A 17,219-nucleotide genomic window follows, 5' to 3' on the forward strand; every position below is an offset into this window, starting at 1 on the left:
CACATACAATAGGGAAGTCTGTAACAGACCTTTGATGCATTTTCCCATTATATCTTCTCATTGTACTTATCACATTGTTTCTTAGTACATACATGTACGTATTTTAAAACCAATTACAGTAACTCCTCACTTAACGTTGTAGTTATGTTCCTGAAAAATGTGACTTTAAGCGAAACAAAGTTAAGCGAATCCAATTTCCCCATAAGAATTAATGTAAATGAGGGGGTTAGGTTCCAGGGAAAATTTTTTCACCAGACAAAAGACTACACACACACTCACACACACACACAGTATAAGTTTTAAACAAACAATTTAATAATGGTAGTGTGATGATGATTGTGAAGCTTGGTTGAGGTGGAGGAGTCAGAGGGTGGGATATTTCCCTTACTGCTAAATGATGAACTAGCAATTGGCTGAGCCCTCAAGGGTTAACTCTCTCACTCTACAAGGCAGCAGGAATGGAGGGAGATATGCGCATTTCCCCTTTAAGTACACTGCCTTGTTAATTAGATCAGCTTGCTGAGACAGCAGCTGCTACAATCTCCCTCCCTCCTGAGCCCTGGTGTGTCCCCCCTGCTCTATGGAAGATGGGGTAAGTGGGGAGCAGGGGGAGGAGGACACCCTGACATTAGCCCCCCCTCTTCCTTCCCTCCCCCCCGCACAGCAAGCAGGAGTCTCGGGGAGCAGCTCCAAGGCAGAGGGCAGGAGCAGCACATGGCAGTGGGGGGAGGGGCAGCTGCTGCACAGGGAACTTAGGGGAGCGGGGAGCTGATAGGGGGGCTGCCGGTCCACCCTGGTTCCAAGCCCCCACCAGCTAGCTCCAACGGGCTGCTCTTCCTGCAAGCAGTAGACAAAGCAGGTGGCTACCATATGATGTTAGAAGGGAGCATTACACAACTTTAAACAAGCATGTTCCCTAATTGATCAGCAACGTAACAACGTTAACCAGGATGACTTTAAGTGAAGAGTTACTGTACTACTTAGACTAGCCATAAATAAGACTGCATGATAGAAAGTAGGTTGGATAAAAATCAAGATTATTTTTTAAAAATTTAAATAGTATTTTTAATTTAATACTTTTATTTACATCAGATTTGTTTTACTTACACATTGCTAGTTCTTTACATTCTTCCGACCTTATAGTCTTCAATAAGAAAAACTGAATGTTTTGGGCTTGTTTCCTTAAATAATTTCCTAATTATCAGTAGAATTTCAGATTCTGCACAGATTTTATTTCTAAAAACTATCACATTTGAAGTGATCATCTATGCTGAAAAAGAATTCAGGGCTTCATTAATATCCTTACTGTAAGAACACTCAAACTCATAACTGATAAGCAAATAGCCAACCAGTACCATTTTCTGATATACTGAACTTTCCCAAGTCAAGAAAGCTTAAATGGTTTCATCAAGGTCAAAGGTGCCAAAATAGGTATTTAGGAGCCTAATTTAGGGTCCAGTTTTTGAAAATGTTTCCCTGTGTGTATAGAGAAATTCCCAATAACTTTGTTAATGTACTATAAGTCTAAATAACTTTTCAGTGTTAGCATTACAGCAATATTGTTTTGGAGTGACAAAGATTTATGCCACTAAGAGAAAAGTCTTAAAATAAAAATACAATTTTAGCCCTGCTACTACAAACATGTACACACGTGAAGCTGCACTAAAGATAATATGATTATTGATGTATGCAATTACATACAAGTTCAGTTGGTACGGGGTTAGGGTATTAATTTTCCCTATTGTATGTTTTACAAAACTGCTATAATAAAAAAAAACAAAATTAAAATAAGATATCCTGTCAGCAGTGGCATTTTAAAAAGTCAACCGAATTTACAATTTAGTTAATTATACATTTTTATCTACATTTGCAATAGCGCAAGTTTTCAAAGTAGTTTCACAAAGTCTCAACTAGATTTAAATTATTTTTTAAATTAAGTGATTTAAATTATTTAAAATCAGCTGATTTTAATTTATTTATAATAATATTATTTAATTTTAATAATATTTTAATCAGCTGATTAAATTGCTTTAATTTAAAATTGCTCTACAACCTGACAAAGTCAGATTACACAGCTGGCCTAACTCAGTCCCTACAATCAAAATACTAGACAACAATAGATGCTACAAGTGGAAATTATGTTGAGAGGATTTATTGTTCTGCCCTCAGTAACATGACAATTCTAAATCATATTTTATTTATGTATAATGATAGCTAAAAAGGTAACAGAGGATAAAATTAAATGCTAAACATGCTAAGCTTCTTGGCTCACTGGCTATCAACTTTTATTGGCACTGAATGATAATTCAGAATTTCTTGATTTGAACTATGATATTTTAAGTACATTCCTGTAATTTTTTTTCTTTTAAAGGGAAAGATATTCTCAATCTCAACTATACTGAAATGGAAAAATGTGTCTACAAATTTTCTTTTCTGTCTGTTTTTTTTTAAACATACAATTAAAGAAAAGCAAATATACCTATGCCAACCTACAAAGCCCCCCCACCCCTTGTTAGGCCTTATGGAATTTATGAAACTCGACAAGCATCTTTTAGTGCAGAAGGTCTCATACAGTACTTTAGAAATATTAATGAAGCCTCCCAAACCATGTGAGATAAATAACCCTTCCGCCGTGTTACTGATAGGGAAAGAAGGTGACTTTCTCAAGGTCCTTATGCACTAGGCTTTTTTCTGATATATTTCACACTGTCATTAACACTGCTGCAGCTCCATCAGTGGACACAATGGTAGTAGGGGTGCTAGAACAAAAAAGCCACTGACTGCCAGCAGTGTTCGACTATCATATATCATGCAAACTGATTACAAGCAGGTTTTGACAATATGGCTACATTTGCTGGAAGTCATGGGAAGCCTTGTTACCACAGATGGGGCTGCACTGGCATTAGCAACAGTGGGACATTTTTCTGGAAAACAGCTAACATGAATGCAGCCAATACATCAGAAAATAAAATCTGGAGTCCTCAATGCCAATTGGATGTTCTACAATACCATGTCCCAATCATGAGCATTTTTGGGAAACTGACTACAACTGAACAGATAACTATGAAGTATGTTACACACTTTCGTTATCTATTTTCCAAATCATCAAAACAATATAACATCAAATCATTGCAATTTTTCTTATTTCCCAAGTCAAGAAAGCTAGACTTGGGAAATACTAGAAATGTTACTAGAATTAGACTATTAAATGTTATTTGCCAAAGTAAAAAGGCTATAGCCATTTAAATCTGAATGTTTTTAAACACTTTTATATTCAGCAAAACTTTCCATCATTTTGAAATGCATGACTGTGATTTATGTTTTCATTCACAGTAAGGAGCGAGTTTATAAATCCTTCAAAGATAAAAAGCTAAAAATGAACGGAGGTGATTCTGGTGCTCACCTCAACACTCTACTCATGTGACACAGTTGCCACAACTAGCTGGGCTTCACACAATGTAGGGAATTTGCCCAGCTAGAAGGAGCATGTCAGATGGGAGCGGTCTCCATAGTGCTAATTTAGTAAGACCTGGATTACAAAACTGTGGTTAGAGCAGCCTTCTTCTTCTTCTAGGTAAATTTTACTAAATATTCTCAAGAAAGATACTTCATTAGCTCAAAAAGGAAACCAAAGGAACCTGCAACCATGTCAGATAGAAACAGATATATATGTAAATGGCACTAGGACTACTGTATTATCCCTTTCATGAGAGAGACTGGATATCTGGTGTTCTAGGATTGCCAGGAAAAATGTATAGTAACGTGTTTTTAGTTCTCAACTCAGTCTGCGAGGCCTTAACTATGCAGTTCCAATTAACAATCATGGAAATTTCACAGTTTAAATACCCATTTATCAAACTGTTACTATACTATGCATTCCATTGTAATGACATTTTTCAGCACCTTGTCAAATGCATTACATCCGATTTCAATAAAATAACATATTGCAATACAGAATAAATATATGATCAGAACTGGGTTAAGTTTTTGCAGCTCCTCATTTATGACATAGTTCTGGTGATACTAATGATCACATACTTCTGAGGATCCTGAGTTAATCTAATAAAGCTCAGGAATCTTGTAAATATGGTAGGACATTAGAGACCTACACTCCTGCCAATTTAGATGACTGCTCTCCCACTGACTTCAAGGGTCTTTGGACCATATAGTGTGAAATTCTGGACTCGCTGAAGCAAATGGCAACATTCCCATTGAGTTCAGTGGGGCCAGAATTTCACCAACAGTAAATGTTTTCATTTTCTATTTAAGCAGATGATTTTTTCTGATGACATTTTCAGTTATACACCCCATCTAGTCATATGTTACTTTCTCTGAGAGTCAACCTTACCTGGGACCAATTAATTATGGACTCACGTTAGTGACTCCATTAAAAGTGTGGAAAATGTATCCTGTAAGCCCAACTTTAACCTCCTACTATTGTAATAAAAAACAAAAAATACAACCCTCCTTTCCTCATAAATTTGTCATGCATAGTCTTTGTCCAAAGAAGAATATTTAGGAAAATCTAAAGTTAATTGGACAGCTGTTTCGTTCGATCACAGGTACTTGAAGAAGTGATGTGTTTTCAATTTAATTGTTTTCTTTACTTTTTTGCCCATTGATAAGTCATTGTCCATGGGGTCCCCAAAAAGATACCCCAAAAGCTAGGGGCATACAGCTCATACATTTATTCAACAAACAAACCAAAGTGGAAACAAACAAAAGAGGGAGATGAACATAGTCTTTGCAGCAAAGGGTTAATATAGCTATCATTGCCCTGATTGGCACAACCCAACATCCAAGCCCAGCATGATACATGTCTGGCGTAAAGAGGAATAAAGCTGCCACTGTGCTAGTCTCCAGCTATATACTTGTCCCCTAGAACTGTGGCCTCCCACCCCTAAACAAAACAGGAGAATAAACTGATGCCCTGCGAAAACTACATAGGCCCCCAAAGTTTTGCCATATTCACACACTGGAACATATGGTATTTGTATGCGATACTGGCTTGACCTAAACAGAAATAAAAATTCGATGGTGAACCCACATAACATACAATTAGCAATCACACGCCAATATGTTTGCCCTAAGTCTTGCCTCCAGAGGATGGGGATGGCAGAGAAAACTTATTGCAGCAAAAGAGATTTAATCGTCCTTTGCCTCACCCCCACACGCAGCCTGAAAGGGATGATGAGTGGGCTCCTCCCCAACAGAGTGCTTCTCAGAACCAGAGCTGCAACAAAATGGCAGCATCTTATGGTCAGTATCAGCCAAGCCTGGCTTTATACCAGCAACCTGGAAGTAAAAAGTGTTCTGTCCCACTCCTAAACCACTGACCCATCCAGTGCACCTTTTTTCTTTTCAAAGCCTAAGTTGTATTTAATAGGTCACTCGTTCCTTCTGACTAATAAATGTAACTTATGTTTCTTAATTAATGGCTCTAAGAAAAATGTTAGAAGATAGTCACATGTTTGTGGTATGGAATCTTACTCAAAACTTATTAAAATCATTCTTTAAGGAAGACAGTATTAATAAGATTGCTATGGAATGTATACGCTGTGACAATAACTGATTTCAGTAAGTATTGGAGTTGGCACCCCTTTCCCTTCTCAAGATGGCCCAGCTTTAATAAAGTAAACGTAGCAATTTAACAAATGTGGTCTATAAAGCCATGGAACCATTATGACTTCATTTCCACACTGCACTTTTTAAAGAATCTGACTATTTGCAAAGTCAGCATCCATTTTGTGAAACAAAATTCAAGTATCATGCTACAGAGAGGGCATACTTTTATTCCTTCTCATTTTACTGTTCCATTCAATCCCCAAAAAGTCACTGAGACTGAGGTATAGGGCTGCTTTGAGTATATGGTAAAACAATATGATCTCAAGGTTTTATTTATTTGTAATTCTTAGAGACTTCCATTACTTCCACTCAATAAATATTGTTTACACACTGCATCACTTGATTACTTTCTCCTGTCTGATTCCTTTCAGTAGTGTCTAAACAACTTTCAACAAATGTTAATTTAGTTAATTAGACACCAAGAGACAGTACATAAAACAAATAATACATTTCCCTGAATGTTCTGTCTTTGGCACATTCAGGAAGACTTGTACGAAATAATTAAAGATCCAAGATGCATAAACTTGGAGGCTACACTGGGGAAAGTGATTTGAGAGATTCATGTAATCTTTTCCTTTGATCTTCAGCTTACTCACATCTTCCCTTTCTTCTATAACATCTCTAATTAGAAATTAGAAAGGAAAAAATAAGAGGCCAATAAAATCTCTTTTAGTAAGATTAACTAAGGAAAGAAGAGTTTAAAAATACTCAGTTGAACATGCAGAAAAAATACAATGATCAGTGGAACCTCTACATTTCTCTGAGAAATATAATACATATAAAGCAAATATTTGACTGATATATTCCTAGAAGGAAAGTAGCATTATACTTATATCATCCTACATTACCTCTTGGCTCAAGAGTACTACAGCTTAAGTATCATCAAACAAAGTAGCTGTTATAGTCATTGCTTTTTTGTATACAGCAAAGTCATCCATGTCCTTATTTTGATGCTTACATGCAGTAGAACTTTTTGTGAATACTGAAAATAGAAACCTTGAAGTCTCACCTCGCTTCAATATTTATATATAAAAAAAGGTACAGGGAGGGAGTATGTTTTATATTTATTTTCTTTGAAGTAAAACTCAGTGCTACCAATGCACAGCAGATTATAAAACTAAAATGAAGAATTTAAGTAGATTGGGTCTTTTAATAAAATATTTAAATAAAAATGTACTCTGCATACCTCTTTACTAAACACTGATTAGCCCTCGATGCATGGTATCACTTCATTGTTACTTGAGTCTCCATGTTCCTCCATGCCATACTAATTTGTGATTATAGTGTCCTCTAACATCAGTCAAGATGATTGTGATTTCTTGGTTTTATTAAAAAAACTGCACTAAGGAGTTTGGAAAGCTCTATACATATTTTTTAGGATCAGAAGATTAAAAAAAAAAATCACAAATTTCCAGTAGATGGAAGAAAAAGTTACAGAAGAAGAATTTATAATGATGTACATGATGACCGAAGCCTCTATTACAAACTGCACGTAAACTTTGTCTTCACTAGGAAAAAAGGTACGTTCTTACCTTGTGTGAGCTAACACATGTTAACTAACACAAGATCAAAGACAAGGCAAATGTAGCTGTAACATAAGTTAGTAGATTGAGGTAAACATTCCCCCATAGACTTTACCTTGACCTGCTATCACGTGTAAAAACTACAAACTGCCTTATCTTCACTAGGATTTTACCTTATGTTAGTTGCCACATCTCAGAGAGAAACTTTTAACTTTGGCAAATTAAATGCAAAAATTAAATTAAAACGTAAGAGATTTAAGAGAAAGTGTCTATCTCAGCTCAAGGGGAAAAATGTAAAATAACTGGAAACCCATTTGGAGAAAATAAATGTCATTAAATTAAACCTGCTGCTGAGAAAGTAGCTGTACTAACAATCCTCAACAGGATCTCTAATACGCTGTCCCCTATCGCTGTGGAAACAGCATTTCTGCTTTATTTGGGCTTCTCTCTGGCAGGGACATCCATTCAGAACACGGCCCAATATTTTTGCATAAGTGTTTTTGATGTTTTATATTTATTTGCAAAGCAGCCTGTGTTTCAGAAATGACAAATTACTGAACAATAATTCAGGCCGCCCAGAGGATTCAGGGGGCCTGGGGCAAAGCAATTTCGGGGACCCCTTCCATAAAAAAAAGTTGCAATACTATAAAATACTATATTCTTGTGGGGGACCTTGTGGGGGCCCCCGTGGGGCCCAGGGCAAATTGCCCCACTTTTCCCACCTGGCAGCCCAGCAATAATTTGTAGCAGCTTTTTCTTCATTTTGGAATGTAAAGTATTTCAAGACTATAACAAATAAGTACTATTATTACTATGATTTCAATTTCATGACCTAATTTCAACAGACCATCTGTCCACAAAGCCCGATATAATTAAATCTATAGTCTCCATTCTTAAAGAATGTCTTTAAACCAATATTATTTTCCATATACTTTATTTAAACTGTATACCAATTTTCATTTCACACTTCCTCCCATGATATTTAGTGTTTCATTTTTCAATGAAGTATATTACAGTATATTAAGAGAGTTCTAACAATACTGTGCCACAGGACCCTCTGTTGCTTCTAACAATACTGTGTTTGTGTCGTATTTACATAGGAATACATCCTTGACACGTAAGTGTTATTGGTGGGTAACTGGGTGTGAGAAGAGCAGACTTGCCCATTATATTTTAATATATTTTGAAGCTTACATTGTGTTCTAGGTATTTTACTCATTTAACTGATTTCAGACAGATTCTTTTCTCAAAGTGTACCATAATATAACAAATGATCAAAGAAACACCTTGAATATTAACATTTGGAGGAATTTACTGTAGTATTTATCAAAAAGCAACATAGTTAAATTAAAATGTATTAAAAAACCCTTTGTGTGTCTGAAGTAGATGGGTCAAATAACATTAACTGGAGTTCATATTAGATAGTCCCACACGTGTGCTACTTTGCAGCTTCAGGTAGCATTCATTTGCTTTGAATTAACAAAATTCTAAAATATAGTCTTACCATCACATCTAGTTCTTCAAGCCCCTGGTAAATTAATAGAACTGCCTCTACATTTCTTTAAGTTTTGTATAAATTATTGATTCTTGTGTAAGGCTGGAGAACAGGAGATCAGAACATTAGCACAACTCACCAATAAAGTAGTTATTTCCTAATGCAAGCATTTCTTCGGAAAGAACAAGTCCACCCAGTGCCTGGAGGAGAGTAACACTTCTACCATCTATAAGTGAGCACTGTTTAAATCCAACTGTTGTAACCTTCCACAACAGGATAAGAGAAGCCGTGGCATCTTGCCTTATTCTAGAGACATGAAGGATAAAAATAATTACGTGTCAGATTGAAGAAAATCAGTCTTATCAAACAATACATCATTCTGGACCAAAATTAATCAACAAAAAAGAACGACTCAACTGTAGCAAATATACAATCAGAAAAAAAGGCTAATTTAATGCAAACACACTATTTGTATTAAAATACAAATATTTTTATTACCACGCAATTTTCACTGCAGTAAGGCTGGATGCATGCACATTCACAATACAAAATCCTTTAACAGTAGGGTTTGAATAATGGTATATTTGAAAGCAGACATCATGTGCATTCTTAATTTCTAATCATTTAAAAGAACCATTTTCATGTCCAATGAACACTTTATATAACTTGACATAGCACAAAATCAGCATCAATATTCATGTACAAGGCTCAGCATTCTATAAAAACTCCACGGTTCACCTGTGCTACAATAACTGGTTTTCTGCATATAAAAGCCAGGGCCAGCATTAGGGGGTAGAAAGTAGGGGAATTGTCTGGGACGCCATACCATGGGGACCCCTGCAAAGCTACACTGCTCTGGTTTCAGCCCCATGTGGCGGGGCTCTGGGCTCCGGGCTTCAGCCCCGTGTGGCAGGGCTTCAGCTTTTCTGCCATGGGCTCCAGCTAATCTAAAGCTGGCGCTGCTTGGCAGGGTCTCTGAAACCTGCTTGCGACCCATAGGGGTCCGTGGATACCTGGTTGAGAACCACTGATCTACTGAAATAGCCAGGGTTGAGTAAGGTAAAGTCACTTGGAAGCAACTACAATATATGCACTCAGTTCCACAGGATTTTAAATTTTATTTAGGTAATACCATGCCTATAACTTGTTTCTATGGATCTGCCCTTCCTTTTAGTGTACTTTTTCCACTCCCTTGTGTACATGTATAATATGAATCTTTTCCAGACATCTTCATCAATTCACAGATGGAAGAATCCCAACAAGGACTGAGTGAACTTCCAAAGGTTCAAACATTCTATACAGTTTAGTATCCAAATGTTCAGAAGTAAGTCTGAATCTCCCTTGCCTAAAATTGGGCTGCTAATCTCTTGAGATCAGGCTCTCTTGAAGGATTTCAGCTACCTCAATTGTTTCAACCATTCTAGAAATACAATAAGAACAGCCTCTCCCAATTTTGCTTTCAGCTGAAACCAAGAACAGCAGAGGTGTGTGACTGTAATCCACATGAAGAGATCCCCTCTTGTACCTGGACTATTTAAGAATAAAATTTTGGACAAAGCTTTGGGTTTTTTTTTATCCCAACTGGTAGGCCCCTCACTAATAACAACTTCAGGTAACCTGAATATGAGAGCAAGGAATGTCACAATTTAGGTCAAATTTCATGATCAAAATCAGTGCAAGTTTACTAAAGTGATTGTTCTTACATAAATATATATTCAGGTCACATGTTCTACACAGGCCTTTTAACATAGGGAGTACAGTGAAATAAAGAAAATTAATTCAAGTGGTTGGTAAACTGGAGTATTTCAGCTTGTAAACAGTGTAAGTACGTGCCTATCAGAGGCTGAACTGGGAAAAAGGTTGTAGTGCTCCTCCAAGTTTTGCCCACGTCAGCTGCCAAAGTGAGATGCTTGCTCATAGTAGATATCACAAATGACCAACATATGACTGTGTGTGCTCCCTGGGTTCCTTTGAGATGGGCACCCCACACTGAGTTTTTAATATTCCCATGGACTCTATTTTTTTAATATTCCCATGGACTCAGGGTTGGCTTCTCAGATTCCCTCCTGGGCTCTACTTAATATCTTATAATTTGAGGGGAAAAGTGGTAGTACGCTTCCAAATCCCACCCACATACAATGAGATATTAATCAGTGACTGTGCAGATTTGTGATCTTACCTCTCCTTTCTTACAGGCTTTCATGGGGAATGAAATAATTAACAATGTTGACATTTACATCATCATCACTGGGTGTCTGAATTAACAACTCAGTGAGACAAATCGGGCAGTTCCCACCTTTCAGAGTCATTGTTCCAGGCTCCCAGCAGACTCAAGGTAGACACAGTTGCAAGAGTTTCACTCTTTTTTGCAAACATCAAAATAAGTCAAAACTTTTTTTTTTTTTAATGAAAGCTGTGATTCTAGAGCACAAGATGGCAGCACAAGAGTGGTGTCAGTGCGCTCTTTCAGGAGAAACCTAGCCTAGAACAGCAGGAATGTTGCAAACCAGAAGGGAGATACACTGGCAGATCTTTATTTGAAAGCTCATACTGTACACCTATGCTTCATCCCAGCCAATGCTATCAGATTTTGGCTTTCAAGGGAATCAAATTCCGTTCATTAAAATTACACAACTGTCAGTGTGAAAAAGTGGATGCTTTACACAACTTCAAAGTCTTCAAAATCATATCTGCTTTGTAGGACACACACCTCTTCATAGAAGCATTCAAACTTCTGATGCGAAGTTCAGACAAATATAAACAAATACATTACTCTGAACTTGGCAAAGGGAAACGTGAGCTGCTCTGGCTGTCAGAAATCATTGCTGCATGGAGTGAAAAGAAGGAAATGTTACATCCCTCTCCAAGTCAAACTGTTGTCCTCCACCTCTTTGCTCCAATTCCCAGTGTTCTCTGATGGCCAAAAGACACTTTACTTGCTTAGACCCTCCCCCCCCCCCCCCCCCCCAAAATGCCCCACAACAAAACCGAACAAAAAAAAAAAACCTACTTAAGCACACATGTGAGCACTTGCACCCCTCAAAGAAGGTGCTCTGGTATTGCTAGGTCCCTCGTGTCATTTGGAGGCTCTCTGGAGTTCTTTCATGACATACCAAGGCATTTCATAGTCTGGCTGCCTAGGAGACAGTTGACTACAGCTCCCAAGACATGAATTCAGTACCAAACACTATTTAAATATTTATTATTCCAGACTGCTATGACAAAGCAATATTCTTACTTTATTGATGTGTTCTGTGGAACTTCAAAGGAGATAAGCCGGCCTCCAGCAGAGTTGTTAGAACTGGCATTTCCACAAGCTACATCTGGGATTATCTGAAAACAGTAAAGATCGTTCTTTAAAGATTTAGTCCTTTAAAAGAGAATATAAAAAATTAGGGAAATTAATAAATAGGAAAAGAATATAAAAACAGCACCATTAACCAATCCTGATCTTTTAAGAAATTGTCAGGACAGACATTGAAAGTTTCATCATCAATACACATTTGAGGTAATACACCTCTACCCCGATATAACACAACCTGATATAACACAAATACTAATATAATGCGGTAAAGTAGTGCTCCGGGGGGGAGGGGCTGCACACTCCAGCAGATCAAAGCAAATTCGATATAACGCAGTTTCACCTATAATGCGGTGAGATTTTTTGGCTCCCGAGGACAGCGTTATATCAGGGTAGAGGTGTATAAGGTTCTATGTTGTCTTCAATTGTTCTGGAAACTCACCTTATGGGTAATGTTTTCAAAAACAGCAAAAAAAACCCTCTCTATAGCTCTACATTTTAGTGAGCACTTACTGTGAGAGGTGTCCACCTTTAAAAGTATTACATTCGTCTTGAGAAAAAGATAAATGGATTTCTCTTAATGTCAAATACTAAATAAATATCTAGCGTTGCCACATGTCAGTGAACATGTGAGATCTTGGGGCATTTAGAACCAACAGCAAGAACTACTGTTCTCTTTCAACTACACTTACTGCATAGCTTATTTTTCCTTTTTAAATTCATAGCCATACTCTGCCACATGAGCCCAGCAATAACAAAGCCCTCTATCACTCTTTCCAATGACAGGAGGCTTTCTACAAAGTGAATGAAGCATCCACAGCCTACCTAGGGAGAAAATTCATGACTGCAGCTGTGATCTAGTGCTTGTGCTAAGTAACTGATTTCTCTGCCATCTATGCAGCAATTCCTCTATTCGCTAATCAGACCTTTTCTACTATACAACACGTCCATGATCACACTGCCAAACATTTTTATTTGACCATGCAATGCTGGCATCTAAGTTCATGCATGTACACAGGCATTCATCTATCTATCCAATGATAACAAATGTATTTCCAAAAACCATGAATAAGCCTCTAAGTCCATCTAGACCGGGGTTCTCAACCTTTCCGGACTACTCTACCCTTTTCAGCAGTTTGATTTGTCTTGTACCCCCAAGTTTCACCTCACTTAAAAAACCACTTGCTTACAAAATCAGACATAAAAATAAAAAAGTATCACAGACACTATTACAGAAAATTGCTTACTTTCTTATTTTTACCATACAATTATAAAATAAATCAATTTGAATATAAATATTGTACTTACATTTCAGTATATAGTATATAGAGCAATATAAACAAGTCATTCTGTATGAAATTTTAGTTTGTATTGGCTTCACTAGTGCTTCTTGTGTAGCCTGTTGTAGAACTAGGCAAATATCTAGATGAGTTGATGTACCCCCAGAAAGACCTTTTGTCACCCTGTTTGAGACCAAACCATTGTTGCTACAGATCAACATAATGTGTGTGTGGGGGGGGCGGGAGATCTAAAGTGTCTCTTTATATCATCATCATCTAGAGTATTTTTTGTGTATCCCTAACAGCTTGACTATGAAATAACACCATATGCAGTACAAAAAATGAGCCAATTTCTTTTCTACATTTGCCAAAAAGTAAGGATAGGTTTTGTAGCCCATCTTGTATGATAAAAAGCTTGTATAGAGCCTATTATGCTAGGTTTACATGATGCTTATTGATAAACTGAGAATGTTAGCTGAAACCCCTTCCAAAGAGTGAATCATCCTTCAAAGGAAGAGCCAGAATCCAAATTCTAAACTCATGTTTCATTCAAATCCCCATTTTGAACTTGACAATGAAGTATCTATGAAAAACAGAAGAAAATCCTGGAATGTTACTTAGGTAATAATTTTCAAGCAACACAAGTTCAATTTTGACTCATGTGGCCAATTAGTCACAATAAGCAAAATTGTATGTCTGGCTCAGTTTATTGCTTCACCAGGCAGTAAGTTACTGAATTCTTCTCTGGCTTCAGCAGATAATTTGAATATTTCAAATTTAAATAAATAGTATAAAATTTTGTTGTGCTAGTTAAAGTAACATAGAAAAATGTTAATAAATGTATTACTATTTCTAAATCTTGGAAACCATGATGATGGAGATTATGTTCAAAGCTCTGTCAACCCAATATGAATTTGGCTGACATCCCTCCTTTTATATTTGCCAATATGCATGGCAAGAGTTGTATTGTACAATCACTTTCTGAGAGAAACTGATTTTTAACAAGCCTGTGGGAAAAATACCATTAACACCTCTGTTCTCATATAGCAGTATGAAGTTACCTAAAAATATAGCCACCACCACCACCCTCAATAATGAATGTCAATCATAAATCATATGACAGCAGAATTGTATATGTCCATTAATTTGGAATATATCAGAAATAGTAAGAACCAAATCATAGAATCATAGGACTGGAAGGGACCTCGAGAGGTCATCCAGGACTAAGTATTATCTAAACCAGCGGTTCTCAAACTTTACCAACCCAAGCACACCCATTTTGATTTAAAATTTTTCAGGGACCCCCAATACCCTCCAGCTCAGCTCTTGCCCCGCCCCTTCCCCCCCTCATTCCATCCCCCTTCCCTCCGTCACTCCCTTTCCCCCACCTCACTCACTTTCACCAGGCTGGGTCAGAGGGTTGGGGTTCTGGGAGGGAGTTTGGGTGCCGGAGGGAGTGCGAGTTCCGGGCTGGGATAGGGATTTGGGGGCGGAATGGGGTGAGGGGTGCTGCGCTTACCTTGGGACGCTCCTGAAAGCACCCGCCACATCCTTCTGGCTGCGGCTCTTAGGCGGGGCGGGGGGCGCCAAGGGGTCTCAGTGCACTGCCCCTGCCTGCAGGCACCACCCCCATAGTTCCCATTGGCCACAGTTCCCGGCTAATGGGAGCTGCAGAGTCAGCGCTTGGGACAGGGGCAGCACGTGGAGACAATCTGGCCCCCTGCCCCAAAGGCCGCAGGGACATGTCTGCCGCTTCCAGGAGTGGTGGGGAGCCAGGACAAGTAAGCCTGTTCCCCAGCGTGCAGGAGGCGTGCCTGGGAGGGAGGTGGAGGGGTTGAGGAAGGGAGGGGGAGGAGTTTCTCAGAGGTGCCCGGGGACCCCCAGGGGTCTGTGGATCCCAGTTTGAGAAACATTAATCCCTGACAAGTGTTTGTCTAATCAGCTCTTAAAAATCTCCAATGATGGAGATTCCACAACCTCCTTAGGCTATTTATTCCAGGGCTTAACCACCCTGACAGGAAGTTTTTCCTAATGTCCAACGTAAACCTTTCTTGAAGCAATGGGCTTAAATTGCAGCTTGTCCTACCCTCACAGGTTAAGGAGAACATTTTTTCTCCCTCCTCCTTGTAACAACCTTTTATGTACTTGAAAATTGTTATCATGTCTCTTCTCGGACTTCTCTTTTCCAGACTAAACCAACAGCAATATTTTCAATCTTCCGTCATAGGTCATGTTTTCTAGACCTTTAATCATTTTTGTTGCTCTTCTCTGGACTTTCTCCAATCTTTCCTGAAATGTGGTGCCCAGAACTGGACACAATACTCAAGCTGAGGCCTAACGAGCATGGAGTAGAGGAGAAGAATTACTTCTCGTGTCTTGCTTACAACACTTTTGCTAATACATCCCAGAATGATGTTTGCTTTTTTGCAACAGTGTTAAACTGTTGATTCATATATAGCTTGTGATCCACTATCATCCCCAGATCCCTTTCCTAGGCAATCATTTCCAATTTTGTATGCATGCAATTGATTGTTCCTTCCTAAATGGAGTACTTTGCATTTGTCCTTATTGAATTTCATCCAATTTATTTCAGACCATTTCTCCAGTTGGTCCAGATCATTTTGAATTTTAATGCTATCTTCCTAAGCACTTGCAACCCCTCCCCAGCTTGGTATTGTCCGCAAACTTTATAAGTGTATTTTCTATGCCATTATCTAAATCACTGATGAAGATATTGAACAGAACCAGACTCAGAACTGATCCCTGCGGGACCCCACTTGTTATGCCCTTCCAAGCTTGACTGTGAACCACTGATAACTATTCTCTGGGAACAGTTTTCTAACCAGTTATGCACCCACCTTATAGTAGCTCCATCTAGGTTGTATTTCCCTAGTTTGTTTTTGAGAAGGTCATGTGAGACAGTATCAAAAGCCTTACTATAGTCAAGATAGACCAGATCTACCACTTCCTCCTATCCACAAGGCTTGTTACCTGTTAAAGAAAGGTATTAGGTTGGTTTGATACGATTTGTTCTTGACAAATCCATGCTGTTACTTAGCACCTTCCAGGTGTTTGCAAATGTAATGTTCTATTATCTTTCCAGGTACTGAAGGTAAGCTGACTGATCTGTAATTCCCTGGATTATCCTTATTTCCCTTTTTATAGATTCAGAGGGCAAGTGGAAAGACAGACCAGACAGATAAGACAGAAAGAAAGAAACTGGACAGTACAACTGCACAAGGGGCTGCACAAAAATAATATACTGAGAGTGGAAAACCAACATGCAATCAAACAGGAACACTCTCTTAAATTAAAGCTTCTGAGGAAAGACAACACAAACACAAAATGTTTTAATGCAAGCCAAAGAAGCAAAGGGATGCAGGGCTTTTACAGTTATATCTGGAGAGGAAGGTGTTGTGTGATGCTGACCTAACTATCAGCTCCATTTGCACTTCTCTCTGGCTCCATTACCCACTGATCTGATAAACAGAAGGACATCTAAAACAGAAGGATACTGAACCAAAATAGAATTTTACAGTGGCAGAAAACTGATATTTCAGTTTAAAAAAATCTGGGATTTAGATCAGCACAAAAATAGAAGGAGAAGCAGCAGCCTCCCAGCACAGATAAGAAACAAAATGGTGCCAGCAACAGTGTGTCCTCAGACAAATACCAGTAAAACAGAAAATCACAGTTTGGCAGCCAGAATTACGGGAGAAATTACACAGAACCTTTCCATAGCAATGGGAGAAATATATTAAAGTTTCCAATTATGTCTGTATTCGGTTCTGGGAGAGTTTTCTACTAAGTTGAAAGACCTGAGAATCAGGGTTCGCTAGACCAATACATTATACTAACAAAGAAAACTAAATCAGAACATGCAGATAGATCACTGGCTCTGCAAAAGAAGCTACAATAGCTAGTAGAAGATAGCGAAAACAGGGATTGCAGGAAAATAATTATGAAAGATTAACAGATTCATAGATTCCAGAAGG

General features: G+C 38.2%; 1 protein-coding gene across 1 annotated transcript in view; it reads right to left on the bottom strand.

Moving 5' to 3' along the window:
• DNER (delta/notch like EGF repeat containing) overlaps positions 1-17,219 on the bottom strand; it is a 292,283-nt gene that overhangs the window by 123,760 nt on the left and 151,304 nt on the right. Inside the window, exons 3-4 of the mRNA XM_054040696.1 lie at positions 11,882-11,976; positions 8,783-8,949 (exon numbers count right to left, since the gene is read on the bottom strand). Of these exons, the coding sequence (XP_053896671.1) occupies positions 8,783-8,949; positions 11,882-11,976 (262 nt within the window). The remainder of the gene's footprint in view (positions 1-8,782; positions 8,950-11,881; positions 11,977-17,219) is intronic.

This window comes from Malaclemys terrapin, chromosome 9 (assembly GCF_027887155.1).
Source record: "Malaclemys terrapin pileata isolate rMalTer1 chromosome 9, rMalTer1.hap1, whole genome shotgun sequence".
NCBI classification, from domain to species: domain Eukaryota; kingdom Metazoa; phylum Chordata; order Testudines; family Emydidae; genus Malaclemys; species Malaclemys terrapin.